General features: G+C 36.3%; 2 protein-coding genes across 17 annotated transcripts in view; one reads left to right on the forward strand and one right to left on the reverse strand.

The window, feature by feature from the left end:
• Positions 1–1,264: 1,264 nt before the first annotated feature.
• RAG2 (recombination activating 2) lies at positions 1,265–4,505 on the reverse strand. The gene has a single exon (XM_035262383.2). It carries the CDS (start codon positions 4,227–4,229, stop codon positions 2,646–2,648), a length of 1,584 nt encoding a protein of 527 aa, XP_035118274.1. The 5' UTR covers positions 4,230–4,505; the 3' UTR covers positions 1,265–2,645.
• A 67-nt stretch (positions 4,506–4,572) lies between these two features.
• The window catches only part of IFTAP (intraflagellar transport associated protein), a 253,244-nt gene continuing 230,056 nt past the window's right edge, over positions 4,573–27,760 (forward strand). For 4 of the 16 annotated variants that reach the window (XR_004730616.3, XR_004730617.3, XM_002755189.7 and 1 more), the window contains exons 1-2: positions 4,573–4,651; positions 21,156–21,302. Coding sequence is in view for 14 of the 16 variants with exons in the window: in XM_002755189.7 (XP_002755235.1) it covers positions 21,179–21,302 (124 nt within the window). In the remaining 2 variants the exon portion in view is untranslated. Of the gene's footprint in view, positions 4,701–4,843; positions 4,975–5,301; positions 5,353–5,500; positions 5,782–16,088; positions 16,150–16,682; positions 16,836–21,155; positions 21,303–27,760 lie in introns of those variants that run through there. The other 12 variants (XM_009007945.5, XM_078340860.1, XM_078340858.1 and 9 more) reach the window with 11 other exon arrangements.

Below are 27,760 nucleotides of genomic sequence, written 5' to 3' on the forward strand. Positions count from 1 at the left end.
AGAGCATATGTTATTTTTCAGTTTATAAAAAATGTGTTTGGCCCTTATAACTCTCAACAATATGGGCAGAGCAGAATGTGATTTTATTTTACTGATGAAAAATTGGATCCCTGGCCCTTGCCTTCCTCTCTGGGCTCATGCCACTCCACCCCTACTTGTTTACCATGTTTGGCTGACCTTTCAGTTCCTCAGATGTGACAATCTTCATCTCTCCCCAGAGCCTTCAGAATAACAATTTCTTTTTCTTTATACCTTCCCTTTCTCCTAACGCATTGAACTCACCTGTACTTATAGATGTGAATAGTCCCCTAAAATGATTACCTTGGGAAGCCATATACTTATTTCTTGACACTACTCTTGCAGTCTTGTACAAACAATTTTGTGACTTTCCTTTAAAACCCATTCATAAGCCATATCAGAAAATCCATTTTGTTAGCTTGTATTCACATTTTTGTTTTGACCTAAAGTGGTAGTGTAATACTGAAAAATCTCACTCTGCTAGGCTTTGAATGACACTTGCCTCCTTCCGGAAATTAAATCCATCTTTAATGAAAAAAGAGGGACAGCTTTTGACCATCTTCAAGGAAAGGAACCATATATTCTAAAGGTGATTGATTGAAATGTGAGTCCCTGAAACATCTTAGGCAAAGGCAATGTTGTTGAAATAGGTGTCTGTTCTTCTAACGTGGCTCATTTGAATGTTTGCATTAGCTTATTAGAAAAGCAGTGACAGTATTTTAAAGTCACATCAAATAAACTCATTGCTCAGATGACATAAAAAGACTTAATTTTACTCAAACATATAATCTATAACCAAACTGCCTGCTCTTAAAACATGCACACACATACACACACACACACACACACACACAAAAGCAGCTATGCTGGTGAGATCTGAGTTTGACTACGAAACTCAGTGACTTCACAATTGAATCACTTAGATTACCATATCTGGCTTTCATTAGCTACAAAATAAATATGTGGTAATAATTCCTTAGCCACTGAATCTCTGCAGACAAATCAGGAAGAGAGAATATATCTACTTCTTGGGGAAATTTCACTTTTGGACTGTAAAGGATATTTTTGTTCCAACTTGTGCTACTAACAGATAGAAAAGAAATCAAAGTGGAGTGATACTGAAAAAATTCGTTTAATTTTGCCATTATTTAGGTGATTTATATCTTCCTAATTTCAGTAAATCAATACAAACAGAAGATTTTTATATTTTATTATTTTTATATAGGTGATAGAAACAACAAAAAAAACAATGTGAAACAATTGTTCAACAGGAATATTCAGTGAGCAACATTACTGAAACAGGGTGAACATGATTCAGTTTATCCAAGTTAACTTCAGTGTCTGAGACATGGAACTATCAGCAGAACTTATGCTCTCGCTTTTCATCTCTTGTATAGTTCATGTTTCCCCTAAATTTGTTTGTAGTATCTTACACACTGCAGACTTTCTGTGAAGAGTGAGAGTCTTCACTGTAACTGTGACTGAAGCTCTTAGGATAAGGTTGTTCCAGAAAAGGGCTTTTTTCAGGAAAATGTTCCAGGAGGAAAGGCATTTGTTTCTAAAGTCATCTGGTTATTAACTAATGTCTTGAAACCTTAAAATTAACAGTCATTTTGACTAATTTCATTCTAGCAAGTGTCTAATTAAACCTTGGCAAGATCACTGGCTTTTTACTATTCACTGCAGCAACCTCCACGTGTTAACTATACACACACATGCTCACAAATACATTTCTTTTCCTCCATTTAAATACTTAAATATTTAAACTTTAATACTTTAAACTTATATTAGTTTGGGAAATAATCAATATTGTTCATCTCTATGAGATTTATTTGGTCTTACTTTTTCCAGAGTTCTAAGTAGCAGTAGGCTTCAGTTTTCCATGAAAACTCCCACAAATTATTAGTTCAAATGACTGACTTTGGCACATCATTCATGTGTCATATAATGGGGAAGGGAAATCCTTAAAGAAAATGCATGCAAATAATTCAGGAAAACATATCAAACTTGATGTAGATTCTTTATGTCTTCCTTCATGTCAGTGGAGAACATAATCTATAGCTATATGTATATTTATATCTGTAAAGCTATGAGAAACTAACTTGTTCACAGGCATAATCTAAGGGGTTGCTTGAAGGTATATAAAGAATGCTAGTATGGATGTAGATGATCTTGCTTTTAAGTTTTGGCCAACTGCTGAATTGTTATATTGCACAAAATAATTAATTTAATTCTTTTGTGTGTTAATTTCTTTATTGGCTAAATTTGTCATAACCACTCTATAGGTTATTTGTTACCAAGACTCATATAAGAAATACAAACATATGTTGATGATTGTTACTGCTTCTGGGTATGTAAAAAAATCAGATAGGAAATTCTCAATTAAGAATAAATGAGTAAATTGAGTATTTGAGTAAAATATTTTCAAAATGTATAGGTTCTAGAGTGACTTTATTTATCATTACATTATAAACACATTTTTTTCTGGCCCTTAATTCATGTAACTAAAGGAAAACATAGGCATTTTAAATAAACAAAAATAGAAACATATTTTTAAAATCAATGTTACGATTTTTAAAATAGATTCAAAAGTTCCATGTGCCTGAATCCGAAAAACTTTTGTAAAACTAATCAAACAACCTTCTAAGAAAGGATTTCTTGGCAGGAGTCAAGATTTTTCCAGAACCCTTTTTATGGAGGGATTTCATTGGAGGCTTTTTTAAGGGTAGAAATCTTTGGGGAGTGTGTAGAGCTCTTGCTATCTCCACATGCTCATTGCAGTAATACTTGTTGCTTCCTGCTGACAAATGGATGAGTGTGCGTTCTGCCAGATCCATGCACTGAGCATGGACCCAGTGCCCATCCCCATGAGAACAGTAGATCATGGCAGGTTTGTTGAGCTCGGTTGAATAAAACGGTACCCAAGTGTTGATATCCACATCACAAGTAGGGCAGCACGTAATCCAGTAGCCTGTCTCAGACTCATCTTCCTCATCATCTTCATTATAGGTGTCAAATTCATCATCACCATCAAAACTATTTGCTTCTGCACTGAAACAAAATTCTTCGGAATCTTCAAAGGGAGTGGAGTCCCCTGGATCTTCTGTTGATGTCTGACTGTTTGTGAATGTTGTCTGCTCTTCATTCATATCATCTTCAGCACATTTCAATGTATAGAAATAGAATGCTTCTGAAACAACTTGTTTATTGTCTCCTGGTATGCCAAGAAAAACAGTTCCATTTCCCATGTTGCTTCCAAACCATATCTTGCTGTGCTTAATGTCTGGGGTCCAATCTGGAGTCTCCATCTCACGAATTTCTATCTTGTTTTCCTCTAAAGAGATGATGTTGCAGATCATTCTTTTTTGATTTTCAAGCTGATATCCACCAACAATAACAAATTCATCATTGTTAGTTTGAGTAAGGATTGCACTGGAGACAGAGATTCCTCCTGGCAAGACTGTGCAATTCACAGCTGGGCTACCCAGGGGAAGATCAACCCTTATCCTGTACAGGTTGGCAGGGCGGATATTATTGGCAAGTGAATGCCCTCCTAAAATATAGATGGTGTCATTTTTGGCAATAGAGACATGAAAAGATAGCCCATCCTGAAGTTCTGGAAGAATGTATGATGTAGCACACCCGAATTCAAAATCCACCAGGAAAACATGGGGTAGGCAGTCAGCTACACTATTCCATTTTTCTGTGGTTCTGTGGGTAAAAGGCATGTATGAGCGTCCTCCAAAAAGAACACCCATACTTTTCCCTCGGCTATATACCACATTAATGGAATGACCATATCTGGCTTCAGGAACATCTCCTACCAAGTCTTTCTCCGTGCAGCGAAAAGTAACCTTCTTGTTGTTCTTGGAAACAACAGACATGACATAAATCTTATCTGAAAGCTCATTGTTTGGTGTTTTCCCTCCATGGATGATGTATTGATGCTTTTCAGACTCCAAGCTGCCTTTGAATGTGCAAGTTGCTGGGTAGCGAAGAGGCGGGAGGTAGCAGGAATCTTTAGAGAAAATTGTAGGCTTCAATTTGATATGGTTATGGTTTACCTCCAAATGGAAAACTCCAGTAGGGCAGGATCTCTTGGGCCAGCCTTTTTGGCCAAAGAAGAAAACCTGCCCATCAAAATTCATCAGCGAGAAGCCTGGTTGAATTAAGGCTATGTTATTACTGACTGTTACCATCTGCAGTGACATATTTTCTGATGGTACGTAGATTTTTGTCTGAAAGAATTATAAAATAAAATGACTTAGAGATCACTTCAAATAAATAACCGTATTTAAATTCCTTCACATGTAAATAGCATTTTTTAAGTCCTCCCACACGCTTGCAGTGTGACTGAAAGAGCAAAATCCAGGGAGTTAGGTCAGTAAAGAGCCACAGAACCTTTCCTGCCTATACCATCCAAGGATCTGGGACATGTTGTAGCCACGGACTATTCTCCCTAGGATTTCCGGGAGTTGTAGTTCTTTTCCTTAAAGAGTCACCACGCGTCAGCGGGAAGAACCACATTTCCCAGGAATCCTTTCTCTATGGGTTGCGTGGCTTTGGAAATCTGTCTTTGTTGCTCTGGGAGAGGGGACTCCTGGATGTGTCTCTGAATAAAGACTAGCCGAAGGTGCGAAGTGACTAGATGGGAGTCAAGGCGGAAAACTAGGGAATGGGAGGTGAGAGTGGCTGACACCGACCCAACATACGGGTTGCGGGAAGGCTGCAGCGCCCGGAGTGGTGTCGGGCAAACCTCTACCCTGTTATTGCTGGAGCCACTCCTGGGGACTTTTGAACAGGTGACCCCGTAGGAAGCACAACTGCTTCCGTTGAAGTGCAGTTGCCTGGAGACCGCAGTTTGAAGGGACTCCCGGCAGAAGTGTCGTTAGGGTGTCCTGCCTGTCTGGACGCTTTGGAGCGCGACTCAAAATCGCACCCCCGAGGACCCTGGAGGTGCTGGGGCGGGAGGTTGAAGGGGACACCAGGGTTACAAAAGCCGTAACTGTCTTACAGTACCGAAAGATGGGTCTCTGAATCCCTAGAGTGCAGGGGAGACCTTGCCTGTTAGTGATTTTTACCACTTCTACCATTAGCAATTGAAATATAGTTACTAGCTTTTAGTGAGTGCATGTTAAAGGCCCTTTGTTTTCTTCACTATTTTTACTGCTGTTTTTAGGGTTCTCTTAAGGAAGCAGAGACTATTTTTACTGCTGCTTTTAGGGTTCTTTTAGGGAAGCATAGAAGGTTCTTAAACACATCTCATTTTCATCTTCATTCCAGGGAAATACAGTTAGTGGCTTTTTCACATATTTCCAGTCCAAGAACTTTTAGGTAATTCTTTAATAATTCTGTAGTAAGCAGGGACTAAGCAGAGAGATGTTTGAATTATTCAGGATTTCATATTTGTGTTACAACTAAAAGAATATTTACTAGATGAAGTAATCTTGATAAATTTCTATTTTATTATTGTTTACCTTAGAGAGATGTGAAATGCACTCCCTGTTTGCAGTGTAAAGTCCTGTACAAAAAATGTTAAAGGAAACAAAACAGTACAGATTCCTTGACTCTTCAGAGTTACTTCTTAATATGCTTCAAAAGCACTACAAATAATGGCTAAGAGTATGGACTCTGAAAGCTTACTGGCTGGATTCAGATCCTGGCTCTGCCACTAACTATATGATTTTGGGCAAGTTATTTAATCTCTGTGTGCCTCCGTTTCCTCATCTGAAAACTGATGATTTACCAACCTCATATATGGGTGTAAGTTATGATTAATAATTTCATATATGTAAAATACTTAGAACAAGGATTTATACACAGTACATAGAAGTTATTATTATGATTATTTTAAAATTTACCAAAAATAAGATCTAGTGCATAACCACCTGCCAGTAACGGGAGCTGATAAGGTTGGAGAGGATGAGAAGGGGGCTTTAGGACCTGGGAATCAGGTCAGTGGGTATAGATAGATAAACTTTTGAACTGAAAAGAATTGGATAAACATATATGATGAGGGTGCTGGTTGTAGTTAATTTATTAACAGAAGACATTTAATATTTTATTCTTGTCACCCTTTCTCTAACCTTCATTAAATATGCAGGCCCTAAATTGAATTCTCGGAGTCCAAATTGGGCTCTAACATTTAGTTGCTGTGTAACCATGTTGGACAAGTTATTTTTCTCTCTGTTCTTTTTATCTACAAGATGGGGATAATCTTAGCATCTATGCACTGTTTGTTTTGAGAAATAAATGAGATAGCACATGTAAATCTCATGGAACAGTGCATGGCACATAAACAATAAATGTTAGTTAATACTGTAATTTATCCAATATATCTTTATTCTTCCTGCAAAGATTCCTTGGACTATTTAGAATCTCTGGTCATGCTAATGAGATGTTGGTGGGTTTTTGTTTTTTGCTTTAAAGAATTTCTGTAGTTCAGCTGTAATTAATTGCTTAATAATCTTTTGTACTTATTATTTTTAGTTCACTTGGGAGACTCCTAAAGGGGTGATTTTTAAACAGTTATCTGGTGGGTGATTAAAGCAGGTGAGGAAATGGTGTCTGAGAAGGATTATTGTCAAAGTTATGAAAGCAATGTACATTCAGTTGTACCCTCAGTTGTACATTCAGCAACCTGCCCAGCTTATAAAATAATCTGGGCAGTGTTTTATTGATTCATGGCCTACCCAAGCCCAGAGTGAAGGCATCTGAGCAACTAAAAAATGCTATTCATAGAAACTAAAAGGAGACATTATTGAACCTCACTTCAGAAAACTATAGGTGATTACACTCAGTCTGAGAGATTAGGATCAGACAATTGTCCCATTTTGGGGGAGCCAAACACCGAAGCCAAGGCCTGCTTGTTTCAAACACCTGTGATGGCAGTTACTGAGATACACAGCAAGCCATACAGAGGTAATGGATTCTAGATCCAAAGGGATTTTTCAAGAACACTGGCTTTTAAAACAAAGCTTTTCTTGTCACCCCTTGGTTTCATTTTAAGGTTGCTGTAGGAATTTTGGCTTCTCATAAGTGAAAACATGATTATTGTAGATTACATAGAAACATTTTCTTGGGCAAGTCGTAAGGAGGGCTGTCCATTTTTGTAGCTTAATCTAGGCCCCTAAAGATTTTTGAAATCGAGCATTTGACCTGTTTTCCCTTCGATGCTCTGCTTTTGGCTCACTTCGTTATTTCAAGGCCCTAAAGACAGTGATAAAATTTCTTATTGCTAAGAAGAATTACCTCCTCTTGTAACACAGTTCAAGTGTGAGTAATTAAATTTTAGATTATACACCTTAACCAGATGATGTATGCATTTAAAGAATAAACAGGATCATTGAAAGTGTTTTTATATTATTTTGCCATGTTTAGTTTTTGAAATTTTGCTTTATTGACTTGAATATGTTTTTCACTGGAGTAGATTATTGTATCTCTTCCATGGTTTCAATATGAGTGTATTAGTCACACCTTGGTTTTTAAAAGGAGTTTTTAAATGGTTATACTTTATCTAAAATAACCTACTGAAGTCTTTTACTTTTAATAGGCTACATAAAAACAGGCAGATTTTTAAAAGTGAGACCCTGTTCTTCGGCTGAAGGAGGTTTCAAGGTCAACACATTAAAGACTTTTTGTAAAGGACAGAAATATAGGACCAATAAACATAATACAATTTTTCCTAACCCCATGCTAACATTCTTCAGCAGGGAGATTTTCATTTATTCACTGTGATGCTAGGGCATAGTTGAGAATAATGAAAGGACTCATAGAATGAGGTCTGGGTTTATAGTTCTCCATATCTAAACTGACTTTCTTTTCCAAAGAAAGATACTGTACTCTGAAGCATTAAATCTAGCTGATCTGTGCTAGCCATAGTTTCCTGATTGCTGCAGAGTAACCGGTAACCTCATGTAACTTTAGGCATTTAGTGTGTGAATAACACTATCTTGACACAGTTAATTAGGTTTGAGGCATACACTATTTTATTTTTGCTGGCAGTAAAACTAGGATTAAGTCTTCCTTCCTATACTTAGGCCAGAGAATGATTTATACACTAACAATAGTGCTCTAAAGGCCTAAGAATTAAGTCCCTGAAGTAGCCAGAGACCAGATAGCCCCACATTTTCCAGATTTTACTCATCCCTTCTCTATCTAGACACCCAATCCACCTGTAACTAACACATTGCCAAAGTGTGGCATCTTCATTCCTTTAAAGTTTACAAACATAGGCTCCCATTTTTTAGCTTTGGTAGAAATGAAGGTATCAGACCTACCTGAAGGCCAGAGGGGCTGCTCACACCTCTCTGAATCTTTGCTGCTAAACCACCTTTTAATTGTCAGCACTTGGGGAAGATTCACTGACTGTCCACTGTGACTGTGGCAAGCAGAAGGCTGACTGTAAAGAGAGTGTGTATGTGTGCCTGCAGATGTTCTCATGAACACTGATCTAATGGGAGTAACTGACTGTGACCTTTTTTTTTCTCTCTCTTTAGATGGTTGAGGGAGATATCCACCAGGGTATACCCTCAGGATTTAACTCTTTCACTACTAGCAACAATGGCAACACAATTCACTGTTTATAAAGATAAAAAGAAATCTGGTTGAAACTTGATTTTTAAAAATTAAAAACATTTTAGAAAAACACAGAAGAAATACATATAGTTTCTATGGTTTAAATAAATACTATTTTGAATCAAATGAGAAATTATTTGTCCTAAAACAAGAGACCACAAATACCAATGCTATTCATTTTAACTTAGAAGTGCTCTTCTGTGGTCTCATTTCCTTTAATGCAAGGCTCAGAAGGAAGGAGTTGTAATTATTCAAGGCCCTCTACCAACTTTATACCAGACAGCTACTGTGTAATAATACAGTGTAATGATTTAAAAAATGGACTTTGGGGTCAAGCTCACCGGGTTTTCTCTGCCAGCTCTGCTATTTTTCAGATAGAGTAATCTTAATCCTTAAGCCTCTGTTTCACTATCTCTGAAATGAGGATAATAGAAAGAATTACTCAAAAAGTTGTTGGTAAAAGATTAAATTAGATAATATATATAAAGTATTCAGCCAAGGAAAAGATTAATATTCCATAGTAATCTTGATCACAAAAACTACCTTTATAATTTATTTCCTTTCCCTCTTTCTTTTCTTCCTTTCTTTCTCTCTCTCTCTTCTTTCTTTCTTCCCTCCCCTTCCCTTCCCTTTCCTTCCCTCTTTCTTTTTTTTGATGGAGTCTTGCTCTGTCTTCCAGGCTGGAATGCAATGGCACAATCTTGGCTCACTGCAACCTCTGCTTCCCAGGTTCAAGCTATTCTCCTACCTCAGCCTCCTGAATAGCTGGGATTATAGGCACATGTCACCACACCCAGCTAGATTTTGTATTTTTAGTAGAGATGGGGTTTTGCCATGTTGGCCAGGTTGGTCTCAAACTCCTGACCTTGGGTGATCTGTCTGTCTTGGCCTTCCAAAGTGCTGGGATTACAGGCGTAAGCCACTTCGCCCAGCCTATAATTTCTAATAGTAGCATAATATGATGTTAAGTAAATGTAACGTAATTTACCTAACCTTCCATTATTGTTGGTCATTTGATCAGTTTCTATATTTAGATGATAAAATGTAGTGATCAGAGGTAGGCAAATCTGGGTTTGAGTTTCAGTTCTGTGACCTTTTTGAATGTCAGTTGTTTTACCTCTACAATGGGAGTAATAACTACCTTATTGTAAGGATTCATGGATTAAAATGTCTAGTGTATAGAATGTATACAGTCTTACCTAATGATGGAGATGCTCTAAATTTATTTGTATAAGTGACTACTTTAGGGAGGGATAACATGGGGAGAAATGCCAGATATAGGTGATGGGGATGGAGGCAGCAAACAAAATTGCCATGTATGTGCCTATGCAACAATCCTGCATGTTCTTTACATGTACCCCAGAACCTAAAATGTAATCAAATATGCATATATATATACGTATATATATATGTATATGCGATGACTATAATTTTTTTGCAGAATTTTCGTGTATATTTTCAGGGTCAATTTTTTTCTTAAACAGATGTGTGTAGCTCAATTGCTTGGTTGATTCTCATTATTTGAAATGTTGATCCATCCTTAAAAAAGCATCATCATCTCTTCTAGTTCCTACCATGATGATTTTTTTAATCTGCAAAAGGATATTAGGTTATTTCCCTAAACTATTTATGTGTTATATATAAGATACTTGAAATTACAGTAACAATAAGGACAACTGTCATAAAGTTGATATATTGGATGTCTCCATTGTAAATACAAAATAAGAAATGCAAAAATAGAAATCTTGGGTAGGTTTAGATGTGTTTTAGCCTTTGGATTTTACTAACTTAAAAAAGGCAATTTTTAGCATAGCAATTAGTTGCTGAATGGGTTAGTTGTCTCTTGAGGAGACTAGAAACTAGTAGCATGTTTGAAAATGGGTTTTAAGACTCCAAGTCCTTGCTACATCAATAGGAGAGCATTAGACCTACAGTGATCTCATACAAGGTCCCTGATTTCCCAAAGTCCTCAGCATCGAAACGAAACTGTAAAATATAAAATAGTAGATGATTTATTGAGTATCTACTATACACAAAGCCATGTGAAGAATTAGAAAAAAAAATCAGACATAGGTCTTGCCCTTAAAGCAGGGATTGCTAATCCCTGGGCCCAAGGACAGGGATCAGCAGTTTGTTAGAAACAGGGCTTAACAGCAGGAGGTGAGCCACAGGTGGGCAAGCATTACTGCCTGAGCTCCACCTCCTGTCAGATCTGCTGCATACCATTAGATTATTCTAGGAGTGCGAACCTTATTGTAAACTGCAAATGTGAGGGAGCTAGGTTTCACACTCCTTATGAGAATTTAATACATGATGATCTCCGGTAGAACAGTTTCGTCCTGAAACCATGCCCCTCACTCTGGTCCGTGGAAAACTTGTCTTCCACGAAACTAGTCTCTGGTGCCAAAAAGGTTGAGGACCACTGCCTTAAAGAACATATAAGATAGTAGAATGAAGCAACTTTTGGTTGCAGATGAACATTCCTTACATTCTTTCCACATTCAGCTTTTCTTAAAAGTTATTAAGAAATCAGTTATCAGTTGCTCAACCCATTTTTAAGCCTTGAGGCAAAATCAAATTCAAACTCCTACAAGAGCATATTGATTTATCCTTCCCTAAATTAAAAAAAAACACACACAAAATTAAAGAATACAAGTCAGTATAATTACAGAATGAAACAACCTTTATTTTATAGGAAAGACAAATACTTAGTGATGGGATATCCTGGCATAGTAACTGAACAAACAAGGAAATATAATTGGGAAAAAAAGATGGAAGCCAACCTTAAGCCCAATCTCTATTTTTACATTTAAACTACTCATGGTCAGAAAAGTTTACATAACTTGACAAGGGTAACACAGCTGTGGGGCCTGTGGACATGGTGGGTTGGAGGGAAGCAGAGGAGAAACACTGTTCTGTGAACTCGTGACAGTGCATTTCAAGAAATGTTGTGCTGCTCTCAAGTGTTTCCATCCCCATTTTATAAATGGAGTAACAGCTTAAACTTCATTGTCACTCAGTGAGTTAACAAGTGTTTGAAATAATGTCAGTGGCAACTTTTCATAGCTTTAGGGTAAGCATAGACAATGATTACTATTTTACTAAGTGGCAGATTTTTGAGGAAATAATATAAATTGTGTTAGAAAGGGAGATGTTTGGCTTGTTAAGTGAATTCCACAATAGGAGTCACAACTGAAACTGGCAAAGAAAAGAGGAAGGAAGAGGAAATATATAGAAGGAAGCACTTCACAGTTAGTATGATGGATTGTCAAGAGAAGAACATGACCAGTGACTTGACATTTTTTATTTAAAGCAATTAGTTAGATATGGCCACCTGACCAGAATGACTGGTATCTTCCTATAAAAGTTTCATGCTCTGTGATTTAAGGTGGATTCTTTGCTTGAAAACGAAATGGAGAAAAAAATTTTTGCAATGTTGTGCTAGAAAAAATTCACTTAAATATTTTATTTTTAGAGAAGGAAAGGAGTTTGTGATTGTTTTTTGTTTGTTTGTGTGTTTTGTTTTTTGGAGACAGGCTGGAGTGCAATGGCATGCTCTTGTCTCAACTCAGCCTCCACCTTCTGGGCTCAAGTGATCCTCCCACTTCAGCCTCCTGAGTAGCTAGGACCACAGGTGGACACCACCATGCTCAGCTAATTATTTAATTTTTTGTAGAGATGAGGTCTCACTATACTGCCCAGGTGGTCCTGAACTACTAGGCTAAAGTGATCTCCAAAGTGATTTTTGTTCTTCCAAAGTGCTGGGGTTACAGGCATGAGCTATTGCACCTAGCCTAATTCTTAGTTTCTGCCTTTGAGTATAGAAACCATATTGGCCAAAAGAAATTATGTATATATGTATGTGCATGTGTATGTTATGTTTTGTACATTGAGGTAAAATTAAAGTATTGAGTGAAATTGGAAGCTGGGGAAGCATTGTATTACCTCTTACAGCCTATTTATTATTCCCATAGTCTTAGGAATTTAGAAGTCAAAGCAGATGGGAAACAAATCTAAAATCTTACTTCTTTTAAGAGAATGCCAAGTGAAATAAAGGTTGATCTTATTTGCAAGATCTGACATTTTGAAACACTTAGAAATGAACTCCTAGGTGATTTAGTTCAGTTGGTTTACACCTGCTCCTAACCAGCTGTGTGGGTTTTGCTTTAGAGTAGGCTTCTTGGTATTGTTTAAAGGCCTGTGCTCTGTGCAGGTGGCTAACAGGCTCAGGAAGTTGGAGAGAAAGGGACAACTTTAATTAAGGGTGGATGCCTTTGTGTCATAGTATGCAGTATAGATAAAGTAAGCATTAGTGGGACATTGTTATCTTATGTGAGAGTGGAATTATGTGTGAGCTAATAAATCTTTTATGATTGAAATATTGTGTGATTATAGAGCTATAAAGTTGACTCAGAAACCCTACTGCTTTATGGATTCACAGTTTTATCAGGCGTCTTGAAAAAAATTCACCGCATTACTTGCCGTTACTGTCCATAACTCATGGATATAGTTGATAGCATTTATGAATCTAGGAGATCAGTTTTGGACATGGTTGAAATATGTATATGGCAGTTTTCTTGATTAATGTTTAGAGGTCAGTTAGTGTGCTTATAGTTTTGTTTTGTTAGGGGGTGAAGGTAGGGAGTTTACTTGTAATTCCACACAACTCTAAATTCATAAAAACAAACTAACAAAAAAAAGCCAAAGAAGCAAAAATGGTAGTGAAAAAGCAATCTTTCTGATTTCAAATAATGGATTTTGTGCGATTTGTCTTATAAGTATATCCTACAGATTCCATGTACACAGTTAATATGTTTTTTAAAAATGATAGGGACTGAGTGGGGAGAGTTCAAGCTTAACTGGTTTGCATTGTTCTTTAAAAGAATTAATAACTGTAACTGAAAACAATCTAATACTTAGTTGGCCTGCCTCAGTGAGTCAATGCAGACGTTTCTGGATTGACTTAAACAGCTAGGAGGAAGAGTATATTTGGGAAAATAAAATGGATTTTATGAAATCTGCTGATGAACAGAAGGGCTTAATGAATGATAGCCTCAAGAAACCTCCTCACAGGCTGGGCGCGGTGGCCTGTAATCCCAGTACTTTGGGAGGCCAAGGCGGGCGGATGACGAGGTCAAGAGATCGAGACCATCCTGGCCAACATGGTGAAATCCCGTCTCTACTAAACGTACAAAATGTTAGCCGGGTGTGGTGGTGTGTGCCTGTAGTCCCAGGTACTCGGGAGGCTGAGGCAGGAGAATTGCTTGAAACCGGAAAACGGAAGTTGCAGTTAGCCAGGATTGTGCCACTGCCCTCCAGCCTGACGATAGACTGAGACTCTGTCTAAAAAAAAAAAAAAAAAAAAAAAAAGAAAAGAAAAAGAAACCTCATTACAGTAGCTTGGGTGAATGAACAGGAAAGGGAAGCAAATTTTTCAAGAGGAAAGTTTCTGTTTATGCATATGATTTTATAGGTTAGTATTAGTCCCTCTCCCAGAGCTTTCTGTACGGGAAAACAACACAGCTGGTTCCAACATTCTTGTTAAACTTTTAGTGATAATTTTCTTTTCCTAAATATCTTTTGTTTTAATTGGCTTATCCTTCTTCTCTGTTTTCATTTCCCCTTCTTAAGCTGAAAAGTAATTATAGATTCACAGGATTAATTCACAGGAGGTTCCAAAGAGGTATATAGGGAGTTCCCATGATTCCTTGGTCTAGCCTTCTGCAATGTTAACATCTTGCATAAGTATAGAATAACATAAAAATCTGAGTTATTGCTATTACAAAAATGGAGTCTTATACAGAATATGTAAATTACAGCCAGTAGAGTGGCTCATGCCTGTAATCCCAGCACTTTGGGAAGCTGAGGTGGGCAGATCACTTGAGGTTAAGAGTTTGAGACCAGGCTACATGGTGAAATCCTGTCTCTACTAAAACTACAAAAATTAGTCAGGTATGGCAGCATGTGCCTGTAATTCCAGCTACTTGGGAGGCCAAGGCAGGAGAATTGCTTGAACCAAGGAGGTGGAGGCTGCAGTGAGCTGAGATTGCGCCACTGCACTCCAGCCTGGGTGACAACAGCAAAACTCCATCTCAGAAAAAAGAAAATGTAAATCATAAATCTCTTTAGGGAAGGACATAGACCTGTTGTTGTTAAGGCATCCTTTGTGGTATCTTTGTTTATAATATGAACCCACATTTTAAAAATTATGTGCAGTTTTTAGGATGGATGTTCTCTCTCTTCCTTTAGGTGAGAATTTGTCAAGGAGAAATGTATAGCTATTAAGACATACTTCTATTACTGATGCATGGAACACTATTCATCTCTCTCTTAAAGCTTTGTAGGCAACAATAATTCCCAAACCTTTCCTACTTCCTTCCAAATACTTCCTTTAATATTCACTGCAAAGGGCTATACCTAGGGGAATTTAATAATATATAGAAATCTAGATGCTTATACTACCAACTTTTTTGGTGATAATAAAGAGTTCTGTGCCTTTTAAATGTTAGAATAGGCTGTTGATAAAAGCTCGTAACTTGAAGTGCAGTGTATATACTTTGATGCTAGAAATGTATGTTGTTTTTTATTTCATCCTGATGAAAAACAATAAAGGAGTTTAGGTTCTTTTCTATTTTGTAAGAGATGTTTTGTTTTACATTCTGCTTTCCCTTTATTCTTTTGGTCTCTTCCTTTGTTTTCCTGTTTGTATTGGTGGGTCTCTAAAATAAGGGTGTAATATGTGCTCAGCCTCTGGCCTTTTGCATGTTGGTACAGAGTTTAGATGGAGACATGAGTACACCTGCCAGGGTAAGAGTGTTGCTTTGTGCTTAATTTCCTACTGGCTTCAGATGTGCCTTCAAGTTCATAATCATGAGCATCTCATTACTATTTTGATGAGAGAACCACACGTTACTGTTCATCAGTAGAGTCATTACTATTTTGATGAGAGAACCACACATTACTGTTCAATAGAGTCATTAGTTGACAGACCCCACCTGAAGTTTCTTTCCCATACTCATGTATTCTCTATGATTGGGCTAGATAACCTTCAGTTTGCTCTCAAGTTAGAGAAACTGAATTTCTCATTGGATGATTTTCTTTCTTCTTGATATTATCTGAAAGACATAAACAATTAGAGGATGCAAACTTGTTGTAATTCAGTCAAGGAGGAAGAAATCAGTTCATATTAGGTCTGTTCTAATCACATCCGTGCAGTCTTAATCCCTGCAGTTAGAGTGCAGTTTGGTCTTTTGGAGATTTGACCACTTACACAAACATGAAAGGACACACACCTTGTGCAAATGTTGAAGTACAAATGTTGATGGCTTTATTTCCTTAGGCAAAGTACTAATATTTTGATAATATCCCATCTTACCTTTCATCATAGCAGTAGATTTTTACTGAGAAGAAAAATAAAATTTTGAATAAGTGGGCTTTGATAGACCTGCAAGACTCTCAGAGTTTTTAACAATCCCACCCTCTTTGTTTTGCAGGCATATAACCCTTAGTGCTGTTAAAAAGCAGGCTGTGCACTTTCGGAGAAGCAAGCTTATGGTAATTTGCTTTTTTAGGTCTACTACTCTTGTCTCTGAAAGTTGCATTGTGTATAAGTAAGTTCATTAGGCAAGGATCTGAAGGTAAACATCAAAGATGTGCTGAATCAGTTGTGACAATTTCATGTACCATATTCCATAATAATGTTCTTTCAGAGCGCACGTAACATTAACTAGCTTAGGCGGTTAGTTTCATTATTTGATAGCAGAAAACAATACTTTGGGGAGCTTATGTGATTTTTCTCACTATCAGTGACTTGGTAAAAAGTGAACCCTATTCCTAACCAGGACTGTGGGACTTCAAGTGAAGTTTAATAGTCCAAGGAGCAAAGCATGCTCCCTGTATTTCCTTCTGGGGGCCATAATTGTGAAAGTGTTACTTTTGATTTACCAGGAGATATTTATATACATTTACTTATCACAAGACGTTCTGAGTCTTTCATGTGGAGCTCAAAGCCTTAAAACATAAAAACCAAACCAAAACAATCCTGTTATGAAGGCAAGTGTCTCTCTCTCTCTCTCTTTTTCTTTTAGAAAAATACTTCATGATAAAAACACAAAAGTATGTGAATGGTAATTGAAAAAGCATTGCTTCCCTTTAGAAAACCACCAAGATTTGCATAAACCACTTGGCTGTCTGATAAGTGATTATCTGCTCTGTCAGTCCTTGGGGATTTTTAATATTAGGTTTGTATTTTTATGGAAAAGTTCTAAATTTGAAGATGGGTATTGTTAAACTCTTCAAATAATGATAATTTTGAATAATGATAGTATTCAATAATTGTATAAATGGATGTTCCAAAAGTCCTTTAAAAAGTCAATAAGGCTGGGCACGGTGGCTCTTGCCTTTAATTCCAGCACTTTGGGAGGCAGAGATCACCTAAGATCAGGGGTTTAAGACCAGCCTGCTCAACATGACGAAACCCCCTTTCTACTAAAAATACAAAAAATTAGCCGAGCGTGGTGGTAGGCACCTGTAATCCCAGCTACTTGGGAGGCTGAGGCAGGAGAATCGCTTGAACCCAGGAGGTAGAGGTTGCAGTGAGCCAAGATTGCTCCACTGCACTCCAGCCTGGGTGACAAGAGTGAAGCTCCATCTCCAAAAAAAGTCAATAAAAACATGTCATCTGTGTATTGTGATAACCACACAAATAAAATTAAAGGTCTACAAATATTTTGAATTTGTGCTGGCACAATCTGTTAATTGTTTGCTTTTAGTACTACTGAGATGTGTTGGATAATACTCAAAATATGCCAATTTGAGAACTGGAAAAGAAGTTTAAAAGAATTTCTATTAATGCTCTTAAAGAATTATGAGAAGACATTTACAGGAATGGAAACCACAACCCGGCTGCATCTATTTGGTATTTGTTTGCTGAAGTAACTTATCAAAGATGATTTTAAAGAAGAGATTGATAAAATAAACTGTTGGAATTTTTCTAGGCTCCAATTCTGGAAAAGCAGATTGACATTGAAATTCTTATAATTAAGTATACATCCTACTTAGTGAAATAATAGCCACCTTTGAGTTTACTTATCATTATTTACTGTTTAGCTACTGCAAACACAGTTAATGCAGCTTTGCATTGCTAAACCCGGTGTTGTTACAGGTAAATGTGCATAAGCCATAACCTATGCTTTTTCATGTATCTAATTTTTTCAGGCACAAATAGCTTGAAACAATTTTCTTTGTTTTAAGTTGGTACCCAGCTACACTTTTAATTTTCACTAAGTCCTCTACCACTCCATGCTTTATCTGGGGTTGTAATACATGAGGAATTATCTTGATTTATCTTTAGGTAACATCACTGCCTTCAAAGTTGAGTGGGCACAGTTATAACAGGTCTTTGTGTAGGCAGAGGACAGAATACTAAGACTGATCCATCATCATCATCATCATCATGGCTGACTTTTTGAGATGCTATGCATACTCACTTCATTTTCATAGTAATCTTGTGAGGCATGTGTAGCTTCACAATTTTTTGTTTAAACCCTCTTATGTGCTTCAGAATTCAGAACTTCTTGGAGTTTGGAAAAGTAATCAGTGCATTTGCCATATATTATACAAAAGCTCTAGGCTCATTCTGGGAAAGCACCTTATATGCAAGCACATTAGTATTTCTGCAGGGAAATATATGAATAGTAACGTTGAGTAGAATAAAAGCCATAAGTACTCTCGTGTTAATTCAATCAAGTCTTGCCTACAACTGCATTTGGGCGCTATCTTATAAAAAAATTTTTTTTTCTGAGCTTTTTGGTATTTCAGAATTGAGGTTAATGAAATACAGGCCTGAATAGTTGTAATCCCTTTTTATAGATATGGGGAACCAGAGACCCAGAGAGGTCAAGTAACTTGCCCAGTGCTCTGCAGTGAGTGGCAGAGCTGGGCGGTGACTGTACAGCTGTTTGAAAGAATAGGCTAGATCTGCATATACTAAAGTGGTGATATGTCCATGGTAACTTATTAAATTAAAGCTGTAAAGAATAACATATAATATGTTCCCATTTTTAGAAAAAAAATCTATCATTCTCTATAAACATTATAGGGAAAAAGATTTAAAAGTACCATCATTAGACTGTTTACAGCATTTACCTCTGATGGTTGGGAATAGGCAGAGTCAGGAGATACTTAAAGGTTTTTATAATTTTACATCATATACATGCTATATTATATACGTATAATATATAATATATTTTATATGATATGTATAAATATATATTATACGTAATATATAGTATATATTATAGTATATAGTATACATATATAGTATGTATATAAAATAATATATTTTATATGTATGTATGTATGTATAATATATACTATATATTACATATAATATATAATACTATATATTACATATAATATATAATATATATTATACGTATAATATATACTATATATTATACGTATAATATATATTATATATTTTATATATATATATGTATATTATTTTATTTTATTTTTTTTTGAGATGGAGTCTTGCACAGTCCGCTGGGCTGGAGTGCAATGGCATGATCCTGGCTCATTATAACTTCTGTCTCCTGGGTTCATGTGATTCTCCTGCCTCAGCCTTCAGAGTAGCTGAGATTACAGGTGCACAACCCCACACCCAGCTAATTTTTTGTATTTTTAGTAGAGATATGGTTTTATTACGTTTGCCAGACTGGTCTCAAACTCCTCTTGACCTTGTGATCCGCCTTCCTTGGCCTCCCAAAGTACTGGGATTACAGTTGTGAGCCACCATGCCTGGCCACTATTTGTATTTTTAAAATTGTAAATGTATAAAGGAAAAGTGGGAGAAAAAGCTAACATATTTTTACTCTTTTTTCAGATAGAAAGAAGGAAGCTTAGTGCTCTCCTTTCCTTACAGTATTGGAGAAACCCCTAGTTTTTATGGTCCCCCATGTATTATACTGACTACTTAGATGGTAATTACATGTCTGCTTTCTGTAGATAATCAATTTTCTCAAAGCTATGTAAGAAAAATATTTCATACAGAATGAATGGAGTTTAACAAGATGAAATATAAGTGAAAATGAAGTCCAAACTGTGCTTGGATTGAGGCATTGTGTCTTAGCTGACAGGTATTCAGTTAGCACGGTGCTAAATGAATGACAATGTGGAATGGCCACTACCAATGCGAATGTGATCTCCAGCTATATAGCAAGAGTGCAGTATTTAGAATGTGAGTTAGTCTAATCTCATCGTATCTGGAGTCTTGTCTTCAGTTGTGGATGGCATATATAAAGGGATGCAGGCAATGTGAAATCTTTTCCTGATTGATCAGGAGGATTTAAGGACTTGAAACCATGTAATATAAGGCATAGGTGAAATAATTGGACAAGTACAGTTTAGTGTTTTGCCAGCTTCTAGCAGTACTCGACTGTTGTACCTGCGCAGATGAGTAATGTTAGCTCAATATTGATTGACTGCCAGCTCTATGCCACATCCTGAGCTATCAAGTATTTGGGATACAAAGATGAAGGGATGTGAACTCTGCCTTTCATGTCTCTGAGTCTAATGGACAACACAGAAATGTACACAACTCTTTCCAATACAGCATGATAAACTTAGCAGTAGACCTTAGTACAGAAGCAGCACAGATATACTAAGATTAATTCTTCCTGTAATAGTAGATGGGAGGATAAAGTCTTCAGAGAGAAATGAAATTCTGAGCTGGGTTTTGAAAAATAAAACTGTTTCAGTGAAGAAATGAGAAGATTGACAAGGGCAGTATAACCTTGTTCAAATATTTGAAAAGATTTCATGTATAAGAAAGACTGAAATTTTTCAGTACAACCTCAGGTCCTCAGAAACCAGTTGGGGTAGGGTACAGAAAGACAGATTTAGGGTTAATTTTAAGTTTTTAATAGAGCTGTCCAAAGGCTTTTTTGGAGTGTTCAGAGTTACTAGTCCCTGGATGTGTTGAAACAGGGCAAGTCAACTGTCAGTGCTAGTAGGGAAGCAGAGGAGGTCACCTGATGAATAAAGAGACAGATAGTGAAGTGTTTAAAAGCGTGGTTTCTGGGATCAGACTGCTTGAACTGGCACTTCTATTTACTGTCTCTATGACCTTATCTAGAACTGTTATGATAATTAACAAAAAAATTACTCAAAACAGCACCTGACACACAGTGACTGCTAAATAAGTCACTAATAAGTATTAGCTATTGTCATTAGATGGGCAGTTAGTTAAGTACTCTTTAAAGTTCCTCCTACCTCTAAAGACATTGAATTTCTAATTATGTAATTAGGTGACAATATTCTTATGAATTAAGAAGATAGTAATGAGAAGACTGAAGCAAAAAATAAAATTGTGATAGTTAACAATTTAGCAACAAAGATATGAATAAAACTCTCGTCTCTTGACCTATAGATCATTGTTCTAGTAACTACCTTGATCTTCCTTTTGGAGCCTTGAGATTTTTCAACCTACCCATTCAGAGTATTTTCAGAGGGTCCGGTACTGCCTGATTCTGTCTAGCTTGTATTTTTCTGTCTTGTAGATACTGTGGCCTCCTGAATAGGAATGTCAGGATTGGAAATAATGGATGAAGATCAATTAATCAAAGAAGTCTTGGATAAATTCCTCAATTATCGTGAGCAAACATATGATGAAGAATTTCTGGACACTTTTACTAATCTTTCACAAGGTAAAATGGAGAAGTAAGCTTTCTGCAGCAATAAATAATTTTATCATAAGTTTATGCTTCTTCTGCCTATTAAGAAAGTCTATTTAGTGAGCATTCATTCCATTCCTGTGATCAGGTAATTCTTACTAGGGCATTTGTGACTGATGCCCTAATGTTACTGATGATATAAATACCAGAGTAGTGTGATGGTATCAGAGCCACAGAATCTGATAACTAAAAATGACTTGAGAAATCATTTAGTATTATCCTTTTATTTTTTTTAAGAAATCCAAATGCAAAGAGTGGAGGTTGTTAAAAGCCTATTTTTAAAAAGTTTGAAGAGAAATAGCATAGAATAGACTATGGAATTACACTGCACACTTCTGGATCCTGGGATCACCACTTACTGGCCATGTGACCGTGGGGAGGGGCAGTTTTTGAATAAAAGGGAAATAATAATAGTATTCCTCTCAAAGGTTGAGAAAGGATAATTGAGATAATCTATGTGAAACTCCTGGTGTAGTGACTAAAACATGATAATTACTTACTGAATGTTAGGTATTGATATTACTGTTGTGCTGCTGCTGCTGTAGTTTCTGTAGAATGGAAACAACCCTTTAGATTGGATGTGATAAGGCCAAACCCATGTTGTGTTTTTCATTAGTTTCAAATTTCATTTGTTTCCCTCATTCAGTGATAGTGTTTATTAACTGAGCCAACATTTGAAAGTTGGGTAATTTTACAGGAAAATCTTGATATGTGTTTTTTTGGGGGGATCCAGTGAGAAGATCTGTTTCTTCCTCGTGTCAGTATCAGCTAGAGCTCAGGAGCCCTTGCCCCATGAGCTGCTTAGTTTGTCATGCTCTCTGGCACTCACACAATCTAAAAATGTCTGCTTACATTGTCTGCTTCATTCATTTAAGTGGCCCTGTAGGCATCTGAGTTGTTATCTTCCTTCTAGGTTCTGCTTCAGATTGCCATCAGCTTGCTCTCAACTTTGATCCTTTCTGGGTAATTGATCCACATTTTTGAGATCACTGGTTCTCTACCTAGCTACGGTAGCTAGACTCACCTGACTTGCTTTTAGAACATATTGACATCAGAGCCCACTCCAAAGCTCAGCTAGGATCAAGGAATTCGTGTTTTATAAAACCTCCTCTGGTGCTTCTAATGTGTACCCAAGGGTGAGAACAGAGAGTGTCATAATCTCTGAAGTCATGACGTTCTTGAAATACTTGACTTCATGATTTGAGTAATGATTCATATGTCCTAAAGAAATGTAAAGGAAGGGTAGTAATTATAATGAAGAAAAGATAGGTTGCAGTGAGCCGAAATCGCGCCATTGCACTCCAGCCTGAGGGACAAGAGCAAAACTCCGTCTTAAAGAAGAAAAAAAAAAAAGATGAGAAAACTCAGCTCCAGAGGCTGAGTATCTTGACCATGTTCTCATAAAAAAAAAAAAAAGAAAAAGCGATTCTTACCTGGCTGGGTGTGGTGGCTCACACCTGTAATCCCAGCACTTTGGGAGACTGAGGCAGGTAGATCACCTGAGGTTGGGAGTTCAAGACCAGCCTGACCAAGATAGAGAAACCTCGTCTTTACTAAAAGTACAAAATAAGCCCGGTGTGGTGGTGCATGCCTGTAATATCAGCTACTGGAGAGGCTGAGGTAGGAGAATTACTTGAACCCGGGAGTGGGAGGTTGTGGTCAGCCGAGATCGTGCCATTGCACTCCAGCCTGGGCAACAAAAGTGAAACTCTGTCTCAGAAAAAAAGAAAAGAAAAAGAAAACCTGTTTCTTTCATCAGGTGAGATAGAATATAATTGATATCTGTTTTGTTTACACTTAAAAAACATAGATGTGGTGGTTTTTGTTTACACTTAATGGAAATGAAAAATTTAGGAACTAGTTAGTTAACTTTGGGGCTGCCTGTGAATGATCTGTTTTGATATGATATGTAGATCAACTCAATATTGAGAATGACCAAATTATTTTTTAGTCTATGAATCTGGGTTTAGGAAGATACTTGCTTTGTTCAAGACTAATGATTTAGTTTATGTTTTCTGGACCCAAACATAGCAGTATGAATGGCTGTGGTGGAGTGGTGGAAATAGGGGTAAGATTGGCAGAATTAATGAATTTTGGTATGCTAATGACATTTTGATAATTCATATTATTTTGGAAATTATTTATAAGGCTGACTTTATTTTTGTATCCTAGAAGAATAAAAACTTCTTGCAAGGACTTTGATATATATTTAGGGAGTTATAATACAACTACTTTTGTGAAAAGGGGTCTTATTTTGTTTTTAGATTCCAGTATGATCATTGCATGCTGAGAAAGAAACTGTTGCAGATGTGGTAACTTCATTTTGGGTTCAGTTTTGGACCCCAAATTGAGCTGAAGTAAATGATGATCCAAGTTACATAAACTGCATCTTCTAAGCACACTAGTTTTTTTTCCTTTCAAAATATCCCTAGGCACTAGTGCACATTATAAACTAATGACCTGAAAAAATTCCTCTTAAAGCACAAAGAGTTGTGAATGTAAAAATGTGTCTTAAATCAGTAAGTGTCCTTTTTTTCCCTTGAAGCATGTAAATGCCTTCTGAGAAACCAGGACTTAGGAACGGGCTTAAGAGTTGAGTGATAGCCAGCAGAATTGATCAAGGTAAATGTGGTCAGTTCTGTTTAAGAAAGACATTAAAGCTATACTTCTGAAATTCCTGTTTCCCCTGCTCCTTTCCAGGCCATTCATTAGTCTCACTGTGTTTAGTTGTTTTGTTGATATACACTGAGCCTTTTCTCTATTAAAGTGGTTATTGCCACGCATACTTACACACATTTCTTTGGAAGTTTAGTTTCTCAAGTCCATTACCATTTCCACTGATTGACTGTTCTATTTATTTTTATAATAGTTATACACAAGAATGCTTATGGGATTCATTTTCTTTTCAAGAATGTTAAAAGGGTCAGTAATCCTATTAAAAATATTTCCCTGGAAAAAATTAAATTATAGCCTTGTTGAAAGAAATTCTCATTACTGCCTCAGACTCTTGGAAAACAGTTGGAGACTGTTAATATTGTAGCATAATTCTCACTACAGTACATTTATGTTGATCATGTTTTGTAGTTTTTTCTTTTTTAAAGCAAGTAGGTTTTTATACTGTGGTACATGTTTGATGGTAAAGACAATGTTCTATCAAAATGTTTAAAGAGACATTAATTATTAGTTTTAAACAGCCAATTATAAGTGAATTCTCAGTAGTATCTTCAGTTCAGGAGGCTAAATTATAAGATATGTATTCAAAAATTAGCATGCAGATTTTTTTTAATAATTGGTGAAGACATTATTATTTTGTTGACATGGTGGATAAAGATAAGCAGCTAAGTTTTAATCTTTTGTATCCCAGTCTCTCCGTGAATGTAACTAATTTATAGGACTTTGTAGCATACCTATTTAAAAGAAGAAAAGTCTTCTTTCTCCTTGCCTGTCATATTACTATCATTTTTCTAGGTTATAAAAACATTGATGTGAATACTTATATTTGATTTTTAATTAATTAATTAATTCACTCATTTATTAATTCTGTGTCTTCTTATGGTTCAGCTATCATTTTAGGTGCTGAAGATTAAAAAGCAAATAAAATATAGTGTGTGTTCTCAAACACTTACAATTCATTGATAGAGATAAATAAGCAATCAGGAAATTAGACTAATGCATAAGTACCACAGTGGAGACTGAGAGCTTATAGGAGGGCCACCCAGCCTGTGGTTGGAGGAAGGCTAATAAAGTCTAGTCATCAGAGAGGCTGCTTGAGATGGGATAACTACTGAACCCAAACTTACCTTGGGCCTCAAGAACCAGGAAAGTTTGACAGAAAAGAGCTGAAATTGAAAGATGTTTAAATACCTCCGTTGGTGATGGTTCTTTGGGTCATGGTTGCATTGACTTTAGTACTGATATATCTCTATCTCCTTTAAACAATATATCTTCAAGATGAATATGTAGTCTTGCTTTAGTAAGGTTTAGAGTTACTTCTAAACTGCTGAAAGAAATAGGCAATTTCTTTTAATTTCCTTCCACGCCAGGATTACCACATGATCCGATTTGGGAAGCATGTGCTTCCACCTTTTAGAGTGGTAATTACTGCTCATGTTGCTGTCACATAGAAATTGTATAATTAAGAAGCCAATGACTTAGAAATTGACATGAAATCTTTTCAACTCCATTTTATTACATATGGTAACTGTCGGGGATTACAATACTTATTTCCAAATCTCTCTCTCTCTCTCTCTCATGCCTAGGATCCAGCTTTCCTAGTGATTCTAGAGTTTTTATATTGCCACATAATAACAGCTTTCTATTCACTGCTATATTTGTCTACTTTAACCTGTTTTCTTCTGTGTAGATCAAAGATTTTATTTCAGGTTTTGATGTGTAATTTCGTTCCTAGTTTTCTTTATGCTATTTTCATTTCACTTGCAATACTTTGTGCTTTTAGCATTTTATTGTTCTTTTAACATATCTTTGAAAAAAATTCCTCAACTCGACCTCACTTTTTCTCTTCATACTTGTTAATATTTGAATTGATTTTCCTATTAGGTAGAACATTGTGTGTCTGAATTTTCAGAACAAATGGCTATGCCTGTAGCTTTATAAATTGGTGGAGGGCTGGCCTTTGATAGGTCCAAACTCTTGGAGTTTCAAAGCTGTTGAATAGGTTTGATTTTTCTCAGATTTTAATAATATTGTATAACTATAGAGAAATTAATCTGTATTTACTTTATTCACATTAGTTATTTAAGGAGTGATGTCAGTGCTTTTCCAGCATTTCAACTTTCATGAATGGTGTAGTAACTGTATGATTTGTGATCATATAGGCCTGCACTGTCCAACATAGTAGCTACTAGCAGCATGCAACTATTAGTACTGGAAACGTGGCTAGTGCCTCAGGAACTGACTTTTAAATTTTAATTACTTTAAATTAATTTAAATTCATATATAAATAAAACATTCAGTTCATTTAATAGAAAAACTTAAAAGGTGTTTGGGACAACTTGGGGAGGTGAATCCATTTTTTAAAATGTAAATTTTATGAAATCTAAATACAGATACAGTATTTCTTTTCTTTTCTTTTTTTTTTTTTTTTTTTTTTGACATGGAGTTTTGCTCTTGTTACCCAGGCTGGAGGGCAATGGTGCGATCTCGGCTCACCACAACATCTGCCTCCTGGGTTCAAGCAATTCTCCTGCCTCAGCCTCCTGAGTACAGGCGCACATCACCATGCCTGGTTAATTTTGTATTTTTAGTAGAGACAGAGTTTCACCATGCTGACCAGGATGGTCTCGATCTCTTGACCTCGTGATCCACCCGCTTTGGCCTCCCAAAGTGCTGGGATTATAGGCGTGAGCCACAGCGCCAGGCCAGATACAGTATTTCTGGTGAAAATTTACTATCTGAATTGAGACATGCCATAAGCATAAAACATACACTGGATTTTGGATGCTTGTGTAAAAATAGAATGTAAAATATCTCAATAATATTTTTATATTGGCTATATTTGAAATAATATTTTAGAAAATTGATTTAAATAAAATCAATTTTTTTAAACATGTCTACTTGAAAACTTAAAACCACGTATGTAAGCAACTCTAGACAAGTAGTTCTCAAACTTGCCTGAGTATCAGGAAGACTTTGATGATGGCAGACTTTTATAAAAGTCCAGATTTCCAGGCTTTTGGCTTATTAATTGAAACTATATTAAATGGTCTAAAATTTTTATATTCTCAAGGCTCTATAGGTGATTCTGATGTACCACTAGTTTTGAGAACCACCGATTTAGGCTACAGAGTCTCAGAATGCAGTCTGTTGAAAAGCAGGACTGTCTATACTGCTTTAAAATGCCAGATAATTGCTTAAAGTGTGTTTCTGTTTAAATTGTAGAGTTGGCAGAGCCTGTCTAGTGCTCTTTATTTTAGACTCACTTACGGATATATTCACTAAGTATTTGTCTCGAGTAGCGTATTTAATTGCCACAATGATGTAAAGAATTAGCTTTTACTCTTCCTTTTTTATAGCTCGGGGAACTGAAAGTCATTGTAGATTAAGTAATTTGCCTGAGGTCAGGTCAAGGATTCAAACTCTAGACATCTGACCTTCCTCTGTACGATTATATTTATCTCACAGAAACATCTGGGATTGAGAGGTTATTAAAAAAAAGGGTCTAGTATTACTACTGATAGCAGCTAACATTTATTAAGTTCTAGGGATTAATGCTTAGCACTTCACATGCATCATCTCAATTAATCATTATAATGACCTGGTGAGTTTTTCCTTACATTTTAATTTTTATCATTATTTTTAACTTACAGTTGAGGAAACCAAGGCATAAAGTTAAGTAACTTGCTGTTATGGACTGAACTGTGTGCCTCCTAGATTTACATATTGGAGCACTAACCCCCTACGTGGACTGTATT

The sequence above is a fragment of the Callithrix jacchus genome, chromosome 10 (genome assembly GCF_049354715.1).
Source record: "Callithrix jacchus isolate 240 chromosome 10, calJac240_pri, whole genome shotgun sequence".
NCBI classification, from domain to species: domain Eukaryota; kingdom Metazoa; phylum Chordata; class Mammalia; order Primates; family Cebidae; genus Callithrix; species Callithrix jacchus.